This window comes from Jaculus jaculus, chromosome 1 (genome assembly GCF_020740685.1).
Source record: "Jaculus jaculus isolate mJacJac1 chromosome 1, mJacJac1.mat.Y.cur, whole genome shotgun sequence".
Lineage (NCBI taxonomy): Eukaryota > Metazoa > Chordata > Mammalia > Rodentia > Dipodidae > Jaculus > Jaculus jaculus.
This window is the reverse complement of record NC_059102.1, coordinates 238,010,328-238,024,626: the sequence shown is the minus strand read 5'-3', so window position 1 is coordinate 238,024,626 and position 14,299 is coordinate 238,010,328. Positions and strand designations below refer to the sequence as shown.

Here is a 14,299-nt window from a genome sequence, read left to right as displayed (position 1 = left end):
CTGGTTCTATTATTATACCCTAAACAAAGAGGGAAATTGAGGCTCAGAACTTATCTAGTTACAATCTACAAGTTTATCTTACCTGGAATTATAGAAATGGAGCTCAGATTCAAACGCAGGCAAACTGACTCAGAAAGCATGCAACCAACCTCTGTGCTCTATTAATGCCGTTTACTCTGGAAGGAAACCTTCCCCCACTCAACACTGGGAACTAGTTCCCTCTTGAGAGAAAATAGCATAAATTTTTTATCTAATGACTCATAGTCATATATAGGTTTCTTCCCCATTTCTCACAGAAACTTGCAGCCTGCACAACTTGGCAGTGGACTCGGACAGGGTGGCTTTCAGTGAGTCACCAAGAGTACCAGAGAAGAACCTGCATGTTCTTCCCTGGCACCTGGACTTACAAGGGGTGGTGCCTCCGTCTCCTTCACAATACGCATTGTTCTATACTGGGTATTTCTCCTAGCCAACTGCTACTCATCCCTGTCACCCCAGGGCCTTGGGTAGTCTCTAATGCCAGATAGGCACTCAATAAACATTTGCAGAACTAACATTAGGCTGACATCAGTCATGAGAACAGTAATTGCCATTGAAGTAGGACTTGTATACATTTGTCATCCATTGTCCCTAGACACCAATGGCACAGTTGTGATTTCCAGGGCTTTCTTAAGAGGGAATTCTCAATACAACCTGGTTTGAATCCAGCCTTTCCTTAGAAGTGCCACTTTAAAAGTGACACATCTATTGGAAAAGTCATTAGGAACCAGGTTGCAAGGACTGAAAGGGGCAGATAATATAGCTTCCCTAAGATAGTGTTCTTAGGAACAGCACTGGTTGGTGTCCCAGGAAGTCCTCACAGACATGACCCTCCAAAACTGTCATGTGTGATGGCTTCATGAGGAAGATCAGACAGAAAAACTTTGTATCTTTATTCCAAATGAATGGCTTTCATCAGGTTCTGGTGAGTGTTGTGGAATATTCAAGATGTGACAACTGTGTTCATTTCATAAAAATAAACCCTGCAGGTTTCAACCATGCATCCATGCTGCTAAGCACATGAGCACCACTAGAGAAGAATGCTCTTAGGCAATGTTCCCTGCCATATTCCCAGAGCCAGGAACGGTATTTGGAAAACAGCATACTCTTAGTAAATATTTGCTGAGTAAGTTACTTCATGGATCAATATTTTCTCAAAAGAATTTAAGAAGCACTGCCTATAAGAAACAGTGACTAATCACAATCAGAAACTGCCAGTGCCCAGCTCATGCGAAGCCAGCGTGTTGATTTTATAAATAAGATGCGCAGAAGTCAATTGGCTTTCATCCCCATAAAACTGTTCAAATAATGACAGTAACAATGGCAATAACATTAACAGCATTTGCCACCTTAAGATAAGTTGCCATATCATGGGAAAAGTAACCCTGTCTCTTGACTCATTTAATCCTTGCTCTAAATTTATATAATGTTTCAATTCCTACACATTTATGAGGAGGTTTTATGGAGTTATCGGGTTTTATGGAGTAATCTGGTTCAGAGACACAAAGAACATTCTTCTGCTAAGGGCAGCAGAAAGCAGACTGTGGTTATTAAAGGAGAAGGGACAAATACATTAAAAAAGATGCACATGGGGCTGGAGAGATGGCTTAGCAGTTGAGGAGCTTGCCTATGAAGCCTAAGGACCCAAGTTTGACTCCCAAGAACCCACGTAAGCCAGATAGATGCACAAGGTGGCACATGAGCACACATCTGGAGTTCATCTGTGGTGGTTAAGGCCCTGGCATGCCAATTCTCTTTCTCTCTCTCTTTTTCATAAACTTAGAAAGAAAAAAAAGGACACACATCAATAGTGGTTAGGAAGCCAGGGAGGGGCTCCCCACTTCTCAAATCTCCCTTGCTTACTCCACATGCCATGGACACTGTCCACAAACTCGGCTACTACATAGGACAGCCACACATGTATAGATGCTACAGTCCACGTGCCTGAAGAAGTGATCACTCTGGAGTAGGAATGACAGGGTCAGACACAGGTGACTTGGTCACATGTTGTCTCGGCACATAACTACTCCAACTCACCATCCTAGAGCCACTCAAGGCTGGAGCCTGAGCTTGGAACTGAAAATGAATTGTGACCAAGGCTCAGGATACCAGTGAAGCCAGGAAAGGTCTGGAGCAGCTGAAACAGACTTGAGCCACACAGTCTCAGTGTGGTCCTCCTGGACAGAACTCAGTCCCTTCCTTGGAGGCACTCCTAAAAAAACTCACCAGAACCTCCTACCCTTCTCCACTGACCCACTCCATGCTTCCTCACTTCATTAAGCTATTTCACTTCACCAAAGGTAGGGACTCAGGAATGACTGGCTTAGGGATTAAGACCATGACTTTTTCTCCTGGTTCCAACCCTTGGTGTCCTCTCTCAATTGTCTAAGTCAGCCTGTATCCAAAACTCTTCTCCTCCCTCAGGCTACAGCAAAGGCCTGGACTTGGGACTTAAAACTGCAGAACTACATGTCCCAGATCTCTCCTTCCTTTTAGCTACAAGGTGTCTACCCTGGACAAGGCTGGATAAGCAATTAATAATTCCAATGTTAGAGGTGTCTCCTTCCCTCCAGATTTTAAGGTTTCTACTCTGGCAAGCTTACAGCAAAAAGCAGCAACAGAAAGTACCCTCTTCATAAAAACCAAGGAACACAAAGTATTCAAAAATACAAGAGCAGTCAGGAGAAAGGGACTTCATTCAGTCAGTCATTCAGTAAGTCTGAGTGCCAGATGCCAAAATGAAAATGGTGGCATATGATCACAGTCACTAGGTCCATTATGGAACAGGGCATTATCCTAATGGATGAGACCACTAAGTGCAGGTTTTCTAGGTTTTGAGAAATGCTAACAAATGTTCTGCTCATACTCTGGTAGGAGAAATAAGTATAAATATAGAATCAACTAGATAATAGAAGAAACATGAGGCTATTTGTGTGTGCGCGTGTATATGCGTGCTGTAACTTGAATCCTGGGCCTTGCCCTTGCTAACAGAGTATAGGGGAAGATAAGAGAACTGCTGAGGGATACATAAGGAATCTCCAGAAACAACTTAGCTGGGCCACCTGTAAAAGCAGGAAGGACCAAACCTACTTCTGTCCCTAGGGAAACAGCATGGTTTCTTCCAGCTGCAGGTGGTGCCCTTGCAATCTCCACCAGGCCCAGTGTCCCCAGTGGGATCTGGCTTCTCATCTTGGTATGCCATTTCTCGCTCCTGTACCCACTCCCACTACTGTGATGCCACTCACCATGAGGCCTTCATCAGACACAATTTAGGAGGGCACCATGCCTTTGAATTTCCAGATCTGATAGCTAAACGAATCTCTCTTCTTTACACAGTATCCAGCCTCAACCTTGGGAGTTTTTAACACTTTATTTTTATTTACTTACTACAGACACAGAGTTTGAGAGAAGGAGAATTGCGTGCGTGCCAGGGCTTCTAGCCACTGCAAACGAACTCCAGATGCATGCGCCACTATGAGCATCTGGCGTATGTGGGACCTAGAGAATCGAACCTGGATCCATAGGCTTCACAGGCATGTGCCTTGACCACTAAGACATCTCTCCAGCACCCACCTTGGGAGTTTTATTAGGAAATGAACTAATACAATACCCGAGTGAAATGAAAACATGTCACTCAAAAACTTGCACATAGCCATGCGTGGTGTCGCACGCCTTTAAGCCCAGCACTCAGGAGGCAGAGGTAGGAGGACTGCCGTGAGTTCAAGGCCACCCTGAGATGACAGAGTTAATTCCAGGTCAGCCTGGACCAGAGTGAGACCCTACCTCGAAAAACAAAACAAAACAAAACAAAACAAAACAAAACAAAACAAAACAAAACCAAACCTTGCACATGAATATTCACAGGAACATTATTTAAAACAACGTAAAAGTAGAAACAACCCACATGTCCATCAACTGATGACAAATAAGTAAAATGTCACATATGCTAAATGAAAGAAGCCAGATTTACGTTTTAAAATGGTCAGCATAGACAAATCCAGAGGTACAGAAAGTAGATAATTGATTGTCAAGGACTGTGGGGAAAAGGGAACATTGAGAATTGTAATGACCAAATAGCAGTGTTATTTTGGAGACAAGAAAGTATATGATTGGGGGGGGGGGAGAATAAACATGGGATTTTTTTTTTAATCATGGAAAATGCTAATAAAAATTTAAAAGAAAAAGAAAGTATATGATGATTGGACAATAGTGATGACCTAACAAACTTGTATAGATACCAACAGAAAATCACATACTGTAAACTTGAAAGTCATGAGTTTTCTCTTTTATGGTATTTTATGCTATCAAAATTATATCTCATTTTTAAACCCCTCTTATAACCTTACTTTTGTCTTTTTTTTGGGGGGGGGGCTTGGTCCTTACATAGCAAACATTAGAGACTTGCTTTAAGTTGAAAAGCACAGTTAATTCTCTATGTGCTTCTCAGCCCCAAGGCGCACCCCCACGCCTATGCACGTACAGTCAAGCTGAAACCAAAGATGAAAACTACACTAGATTTCAGTAGTGTTTTGAAGCATTTCATTTCTATTTTAAGTATAACTACACTCTGGGCAAGGTTTCTATGAAACAGATATTGCAGCTCAATATCAGGGTTTCAGTGCCACACTCTAGTCTGCTAGGACACCCACCCAAGATTAGCTACTGTGCTGAGCAGGTTGGAACAGCCCACTGTTCTTACAGCAGCAGTGGCGCCATCACTAGCCTGGCTACTGCTCTCCGCCGCCTCTTTCTAGGAGGTGTGACATCCTAATCCCCAAAGGATCTCTGAGACTGGCCACACTCTATGATATGCACAGCAGCCCACACAGAATTTTGCACACAGTACATACACAAAATACCACAAAGGATGCTTGCTGAGTAAAAACGCTCCCATTGAGAAAGCAGAGCCGTGATGTACCTACCAGCTGCTGCAGAAAAGAGCACATGTCTCCAACATCACAGGTCTTGGGAAACTTGGTGGTGGGGGGGTGGTGGATAAATTTCCATGACTTGATAAACAACATGTACTTGGATCGTTACAGAAAAGCTGCCAAGTTGTAGTTGGAAGCAAACCGTATTCGCAAGTTAGCATAGAGGAAGTAGTGAAAAAGGCATGATGGTCAGCTGCTGAGATGGCCATCACTTTGTGATTCAGAAAGCATGTTCTCTAACACATTCATTAACCCACATCACTGAAACTGAGCAAACAGGCAGAAACAAAATATTTGTGTCCCCTTCTGACATGTTCAAGGCGAAGGAGGCCAGTTTCCCTGCTGGAACTGAGCATGAGTAAATATGCCATTGGTGCCGTCGTTGTCTGCAGTAATCTAGCTATGACGTTAGGCATGGGTATAAAGTAAACAAAAGCACTGATTTTTATATTTTATTTAGGAAAACAACTCAGGCATGGGCATTGGACTATACCTTTTCTTTGGTGTACTTTTTCAAATGATAATTCCTTCCACTGTCACCATTAAATCTTAATCCATTCCAGCCCCTTGCATGGGTCATTGAGTCTATATGTACTGCTGTTATTTCAAAATGTTTCCCCTTGGTAGGGAAAGAGGGGGAGAAAAGATGTTGAGAGCCAGATGGGCCTCTTCACAGTTCATTTATCAAACCTAATACACTGGGCTCCACCCTCCTCTCTCGCACTATTGCGGTTAAACTTCCATATAATTTGGTAATCATTTTCATTATCAGACAGTGACCCTAAAGCAGCCGATCCTGGGATACCCAGTCCTCGCAGCTGCTCTTTTTCTGCCTGCTCCTACAGTAGACCCTAAGAGCCTGGGAGTTTATTAGCTGCAGACTGACCTCTGGGCTGTGGAGGTCAAGAAGGGGTCAGAGCAGAGGGCTTGCCCAGTTCTTTAAAAGCTATAACAAGCTGTCCATCAGGCAGAGAGGACTGTATAAACAAAGGCAGATCTTCAGAAATTCTGTACCACTTCTGTTAACACTTACCCTGCATTCACACCGCGGTTCCTGGCATACTTTGGATCATTCAGTCTGGGGAAGTGAATAGACAGCCCTAATAAGCCTATTTGGAGAGGGCTGTTTATGGGATTACAGAGTTTGCGGAGGAAACTCGCAGCACTCACATGTGCCTGCAGAATCACAGGCTTGTGTGACACTGTGACAAACTCAGTTACCACGAGTCATTTCAGAATTGACATTTTCCTCAAGAAGCTAAATTACAGGGAACATATGCTCTCAGTTTCAGAGACTGCAATGAGTCCCAAACAATGGCCCGGATAAGGAGAGAGGTACAGAGAATTCATGAGCAAATTACAAGTCTCACTGAAGTTGCTCATCTTGGGATGATGATGTCTACGAGCCGGGTACAGAGAGACTTTTACCAGTTATGGCCAGCTGTGGTGTCACAGCAGACTCCAAGTTCTTTAAGTTGTACAGCTCATGGTGCATTCTTTAATGTGCAAAATAAGATAATTTGAGTTACCTATATGTAACTTTCAGCAGAAAATTTTCTATTATCTAATCTAATGGACCCCCTGATAGCTTTGTTAAAGGTAAGATGCTGTGACCTACTGTGTGGCCTTTGGTGAGTGCTAATTATTTTCTGTCAAAGCACATTTTTCTTCATGTAATTCCAAACGACACAATAGGCTGATCTCTAAAACCCAGGCACCTCAGAGGGAGACACAGTCATGGATGTTTTATAACTTTTACCACCACCCTCTGGACGGCTACGTGAGGCACAGCCTGTGCCAGACGCCGGGCAATGCTTTGATGAGGAAAAGAGCAGGAGGTGGTGGCCGTCTGTTTATACGGATCATATGGATAAGGCTTTGAGATAGAGCTCCAAGATGGGAAACATCAAATGGGGGAGGAAGGGTGGGGGAGGACTGTCGTTATTTAATACTCTGAAGACACTTTGCCTTCATAGCTCTTAAGACATCACCCTCTTGAAATTTTCTTTCAGGTGTTTGGTTTTAAGGGGGCCTGCATAGTGTCAGTGGTTAAGCTCTTTCTTCCCTCTATTCCTGCCACAAAGGACTTAAGAATTTTTGTTTCAGATGCTAGACTACATCAACTTCAACACTGGCTCCAGTCCCTGATTAAATTGTTAGCAGTAAGGGTCAGAAATGCTGAAACCAGACTCCTTTTAAACAGGCCATCCTTGCCATGCTGTCTGATGATTTGGTGTTGCAGGAAATTACTGTTAACAAACCATACACACTCAACAAGACAGCAAGTCTCAACGTTCATGCCCCCTCTGGACCATGCTGTCTTTGGAGGGAGGTGACAGGAAGTCCATTCTTCCTCCTTTCCCAGTTAATAAGTAGCACCATTGGGAAGATATGGCAGATATAAAGAAGAAACGCTTCTGATACCCTTATGATAATGGTCTATTATTTAATAAAATATGTATACTTTAATGAATGTAATACTTCAAACTTGTAACACAAAGAAAATTTTAGATTATTCAAAGTTAAAATATAAACCCTTCTGTCATTACTGTAACTGAAGCCTATCATTTATTATGGCCACGTTATGAAAAAGACGGAGAAGTACTAAGGATTTCAAAATTACTGTTTAAATTCAAGTCTCAACAGCAGCTGATAACACAGAAGTGAAGGAGCATCTCTCTGACACCAGAGAGGACTGACAGCCCACACTGTCTGCCTTCTCAGAAAATGCACGTGTCTTCATCTTGCTCAGATGAATCTATTTTTATGATCATTATTACTAGGAGAGCTATCAATTATTGTAAATTCTGATGTATGAAGTCACTTGGAGGATATTATGGCTATCAATAAATGTTCTTGACTCCTGGGCACATGGAATTTTTATGCACCGAATAAGACTCTAGGAAGAAATACAGCCTGCTCTCCCTCTTGTTTACAGATACAATAGTCTGGTGCTTTGACTAACTATGCACATTAAGGGTAACTCACATTTGAAGGAGCTACTACCAACCTTCCACTTACCAGTCACTTCTCAGACACCAGCAGGATAGCAAGCACTGGTTCCATAAGAACTTGGGATTTAGATCAACTGTCCACCAGTGATGGCTTTCTAACCACAGGTACCCCCATGCACAAAGAGACGAGGCTGAAGCAAAAGTACTTCCTACTTGGGTCAATTCTAAAGCTGAGGCCGATAAATAGACTACCTTCCAACAGTCTGCCTGCCTGCGGGGACAGGTGCCCTCTGGATTTGGCAGGCACCTGCCTAACTAAATAGCCATGCAAGGCCTTGGACTGCTGACTGGAAGGGGCTCTCTGACATCAGGTACTTACATCGCATTATATTCAAGATGCAAATATGCATGCTAAATGTCACCCCGACAGATATATCATATACACACACAGGCGACGTCACAGAGCGTTACAATTAATGCAGGTTACCACAGGCAGGAAGGCTAACTTTAGCTGAAACCAACTTCAACTTGCTTGTTTCTTACAACCCCTCAAAATGAGAGGGACAAGACCAACAATAATAAGCAAGGACTTCACTAAATGTAACTCTTGATTGTCAGGGACAACAAACCCCATTTCCTAGCAGGACGAACCTGGCATGCCATTCCCTCCTTAGGTTCTGGCGGGCGGTGAGTGAGACCAGGATGGCAGCCAGGATTTCATTCCTTTGTTCCACAGGGAGGTCCTCTCTTTTAACTTCACGAAGCACAGCATTTGTCTACAGGAAATGATCCAAAAAAAAGGAGAAAGAAAAAAGTGAAAAATTAATAATAAGAAAAACCCATAAGCAAATAAGGACAGTAAATCAATGGCTTTTTTATTACAGTTCCCCTGCCAACAAATCAATACGGTAAATGATGGTCAAAAATGACCAGCATATATTCTGTGTTTAATCAATGTACATGGTGCTCGGGGTAAACTCCAAAGCGCCATTGCCTAGAGTGAGGTAGAGACGCAGTGCATGCTCGCTTCATTTTCTCAGTACAGCAGTGATTTTTTCCCCTGGGAATTGCCTACCATGAGCTATTATTAGAAATGATTTTCACGTCCTCTTCCCTGTGAGGTGTTTATTTTGCCTTTCTTAAAAAGAACAAGCTCTGACTGTCACTGTTTCCTGCCACCCACCTGAGACTTTTTACACTGCCTCTTACTTCAACCAGTACTCCCAATTTTTACCCATGCCAGAGATTGGGAGGGTGGAATGGGCGGGGGGGGGGGGCACTCGTTTTCTTTCCTTGTTGCAGATTAAGATCTTTCAAAGAGAGGACATGAAAGTCATAAATATTGTTGTACTTCTAATTTAAAGCTACAGTGGCATTCAGGGATTCTATACCATTCATTTTAAATTTTTTTTATTTTTGACAACTTCCATAGTTATAGACAATAAACCATGTTAATTCCCCCCTCTCTTTCCCCTTCACAACTCCATTCTCCATCATATCCCCTCCCCCTCTCAATCAGTCTCTTCCATTTTTTTTTTTATACTTTTGGTTTTTCAAGGTAGGGTTTCATTCTAGCCCAAGCTGACCTGGAATTTATTCTTTAGTCTCAGGGTGGCCTTGAACTCATGGCAATCCTCCTACCTCTGCCTCCCAAGTGCTGGGATTAAAGGTGTGCACCACCACACCTGGCTCAGTCTCTTTTACTTTGATGTCATCATGTTTTCCTCCTACTGTACTGGCCATGTGTAGGGGAGTGCTAAGCATTGTGAGGTCATGGATATCCAGGCCATTTTGTGTCTGAAAGAGTACACTGTAAGAAGTCCTATCCTTCCTTCCTTTGGCTCTTACATTCTTCCCATCACCTCTTCCACAATGGACCCTGAGCCTTGGAAGGTGTGATAGAGATGTTTCAGTGCTGAGCACTCCTCTGTCACTTCTTCTCAGCACCATGGTGCAGTTTGAGTCATCCTAGAAGTTACCACCATCTGGAAAGAAAACCTTCTCTAACCAAAAGTGAGACTAACATTAATATATGGGTATAAACATTTTAAAAAGTGCTTACTGGGCAGTTTGGTGAGCATAGTATGTATATACATTTAGCCAGACACCAGCAAGCATTATACCACTAAGGCTCATGAATTCCATCATAGGTTTTCAGTGGGAGGCATGTATTCTCTCTCATGGAGTGGGCCTGCAGTCCAATTAGAGAGTGCTTGGTTTCCCCATAACAGACGTGCCGCTATTGCAGTCTTTGGCCCATTTGGCCTGGGTGGCCAAATTTAAGGATTGCAGTGTCCACAGTAGTTTATCTCCACTGATGACTTCTTTCTCTCTCCCATAGAGCTGCCTGCATCATAGCTTTTTCCAGCTTTCTGTCAGCTGGTCAACAGAGAAGAGGTTTTTTTGCTCAACTCCAACAAGACTTCTCAGTGACCTTGCAGCCAAGTATGTGGCGTCTTCAGCAATATAGTCTTATCATCGATTCCTGGTGGGAAACCAAGAGCCTCGGCAATGGCCTATATGTTTTGGGGCATGAGGAACCTCCCTGGCTAACAACTCACTGGAAGGTATCCTATCCCTGGTACTGAAAATTTTCTAGTGACAGTTTATTGTTTCTGGATACACCATTGTCCAAAAAGTTTCCATATGACTTATACCCTCTTAGATTGATTAATCCTCTCTCCACCCTTCTTGCACTCACTGAGCTCACTTAGGCCTTTTCAACCCCAGTAATCTGTTCATCTTTATACACACATACAATGCCATCCCCTGGAGTCCTCCCATCTCCTCCCTCCCTTATATCCCCCTTTCTATCTTACTGGCCTCTGCTATTGAGTTTTATTACTACTCACATACAAGTCCAAATATCTGTAGCTAGGATCCATATAGGAGAGAGAATATGTGGCACTTGGCTTTCTAGGCCTGAATTACCTCACTAAGTATAATCCTTTCCAGGCCTATACCATTATTTAGTAAATATTAGTTTATCAACAAGTACAAATGTATAGAGAACAAAGCACCTATCTAGATAGCCCCACAAAGATGATGAAAATGAAACTATTTTTCCTTTTGAATCTATTAAAGTTACTTTTAAAAATACATTTATTTATTTGCAAGGAGAGAGAGAGAGAAAGTGCAGCAGGGCATACAAAAGAACTCCAGAGGCATGCGCCAATTTGTACGTGTGGCTTTACAATAATACTAAAGAACAGAACTGGGGTCATTAGGCTTTAGAGGCAAGGGCCTTAAGAGCTAGACCATCTTTCCAGGCCCTATTAAAGCAACATTTTGAGAGATCAGTGAAAGCAATAGGTAGAAGGAAGGGAACTGCTGCTTTCTGTGTTGACACTAGGTGTATGCCTTACCTATATGCTGCCCCTGAAACTGCTTACCTGGAGAGCAGTCTCATAACTAGGCTCACCCATAATGGGAAATTCTCCTCTTTGCCCATCTATGGAACCTTGTAGTGTGTAGTCAGTGTCTTCATGACCAGCTTGAGCAGCACAATAGGGAGGGCCTGTGATTTCTGGTGCCTCCTGCCACCCCAAACCCCAAATTTTCTTACTGTTTGTAGCCTTACGGACACTGTCACCTCCCTATCAAGGACTTGAGCCAGGTCACTCTGATTCTCTTTCCCAAGACTCTGGGCTCTTGGGAGGAATGATGAAGAAAGAGGAAACTTCATAGGTAACATATCAGTTCCCTAGCTCCTCCCACCCAGCGTCCTTAAAGGCTCTGGTTTCCTGGACTTCCTGTCAGATCATTCTCCTCTCTGATAGTTTGACTTGGCCATTACCCTGTAATAAGGACTCATTTTATTAACATTCACTAGAGTCTGTTCCTGATGCTTACAATGAACATCTTTACCTAATGAACAGATAACACAGGAGACAGCAACTCCACTATGAAGGGTCCAAGTTACTGGACAAGCACTCTTCGTGACTATGACCCTAACCTGTGCCTCTTAAGTCTATCCAGCATGATACCAATGACCCTGAGAACACAGCCCCTGGATACACAGTTAGCATCCACAGCAGCAAACTCTTGGCCTTCTAACCAGAGAGGTATGTTCAGTTTCTCTAAACTGTTCTCTGGACATACAAGAAATCTACAGTCCAGGAGTTCATAGAAGCTGGCTCAGAAGGGCCAGAATCAGGAAAGTTTCAAAATAAACAACATCAAACTATGGTGAGTGTTAAATGGGAAAACTCCTGATTTTGCACATGTTCGAAACTCAGTTTTAAAATGTTTTTATTTATACTTTAAATATTTATTTATTTATTTGAGATTTTATATATACAGAGAGAGAGGGAGGAGAGGAAAAGAGGGAGGGAGGGGAAAGTAAGGGAGAGAGAAAGAATGAGAGAAAAACCATGGGTATATTTACTGAAAAGAAAACTAATAAATTAAATTTAAAAAAAAAAAAAAACCATGGGTATGCCAGGGCCTCCTGCCAGTGCAAACAAACACCAGATGCATGTGCCACTTTGGGCATCTGGCTTTACGTGGGTACTGGGGAATTGAATCTGGGAAATTGCTTTTTGCAAACAAGTACCTTTGACTGCTAAGCCATCTTTCCAGTCCCTACAGAAGCTTTAAAAAATACCATGTGGCCTTAAACCAAAAAGATGTCTAGGGCTGGAGAGGTGGCTTAGCAGTTAAGGTGCTTGTCTGCAAAGCCTAAGGACCGATGTTTGATCTCTCTCCAGATCCCATGTAAGCCAGATGCACCAATGTGACACAAGTGCAAGGATGCACATGCACGGTAGGTGGCACAAGCATCTGGAGTTTGAGGGCAGTGACTGAGGCCCTGTGGTGCCAATTTTCTCTCCCTTCCTCCCTGTCTCTCTCTCTCTCTCTTAAAAAAAAAAGTCTGATTTCTAAGAGGCCTAGGCACAACAATGCCCCTTGTCTAGGATACTCAATCTTATGCCACTAAGGCTGGAAGCCCCACAAACAGTACTGTAGTGCTCCAACCATGTCCAGAGGCACGTGTCATGTTCAAAACAGAAGACAGAGTACATGTCTAAATGGCTCCAAACATGGTGCAAATAAAACTATGTTCCTTCTTAAATTTATTCAAATTAATATTTTTTAAAAGTCTTAGCCCTTCCTTGCCTTTGCCATTATTTACATTTTATCCAGTGGCTCTTGGTTTCTGCCTTTCCTAGGCACCTCTGTAAGGAGGAGAAAGACAGATTTAAGGGAGGAAAGTTGTGCACTGGAAGACTAGTTCATACTATCTCCCTGTTACCTAAGAAGTTTCAGTATGTATCAACCCAATGACTGAAGATGCTGCCACTGTACAGAGGCTGGGCCCACCAACAGCTAATCCGAGACAGCTGCCTGCTCTGTCAGGGAGCCTCTGCTTCCCAGGACTCACTCCAGGTATTGAAGGAATCAGATTCCATGACATGCCATGGTTCTTGCCATAGCTGCATACAGGCTACATAACATTTACTATTTTTTAAATGGTCACCTATTTAAAGATATAAAATTTTGCACTTAAAAAATGGAAGAACCAGTGGTGCTTGCCATATAATCACAAAAGTAGTAAAACAAAGGCTACCTCACTCTAGATGGGCCCCTGCTGGCTAAAGGCTCCCAGACGGAAGTACACCCCCTTTGTCAAAAAAAGACATTGGCAAGTGTTAGAGAATGCTAAGAACATGTCACACTTAAGCCAGGACCACATGGACTGAAGAGAAACTGAGAAGGAGTCACTTTCTCCCAGTATTTCTCTCTGTGCAGACCCCTCTGCACCACCTAGCTCCAAAGGAGTCATGCTTGTGACTCCTCAAGCCACATTTAAGATGCAATGCTTGACTGCAATGGTCTTCAAGCCCTTTTCAGATAAGTCTACTCCTCTCCAAATGCACTCTTAAGTGGAACTCCAATACAGACAGCACACAAAACTGGAGCAATTCACTTTGAAACTGATATGGAGGAACCAAGGTATCTCCTCACAACCCACAAGGTACTACAGAACATAAGTCGGCCAACCCAACCCTACATCACTCAAAATAGCATTCAGGTTTTTAGAAGTTTATACATTGCTGGCAAGAATGAAAAATAGTGACATTCTGATAAACAGGATGGCAGCTTCTGAAAATCCTAAATATATGCTTAAATATAACAGTAATCACATGATATACAGAAATAAGAACCTACATTCACACAAAATATACACAAAAATGTTTAGAGCAGTTTTGTCTATAATCAATAACTGGAAGTAATCTCCATGATCTTTCCAGGATCAATGGATATACAAACTGTGGTACATCTGCACAGTAGACGACTACTCAGCAAGAAAATGGATGACCAATTGATATATGCAACTGTTTAGATGAATCTCAAAAGTATTATGCTGAGTCA

The 14,299-nt window shown here is 42.7% G+C and overlaps 1 protein-coding gene across 1 annotated transcript in view; it reads right to left on the bottom strand.

Annotated features, from left to right (window-relative positions):
* The window catches only part of Fto (FTO alpha-ketoglutarate dependent dioxygenase), a 404,358-nt gene that overhangs the window by 161,320 nt on the left and 228,739 nt on the right, over nt 1–14,299 (bottom strand). The window contains exon 8 of the mRNA XM_004664799.3: nt 8,576–8,700. Coding sequence (XP_004664856.2) covers nt 8,576–8,700 — 125 coding nt within the window. The remainder of the gene's footprint in view (nt 1–8,575; nt 8,701–14,299) is intronic.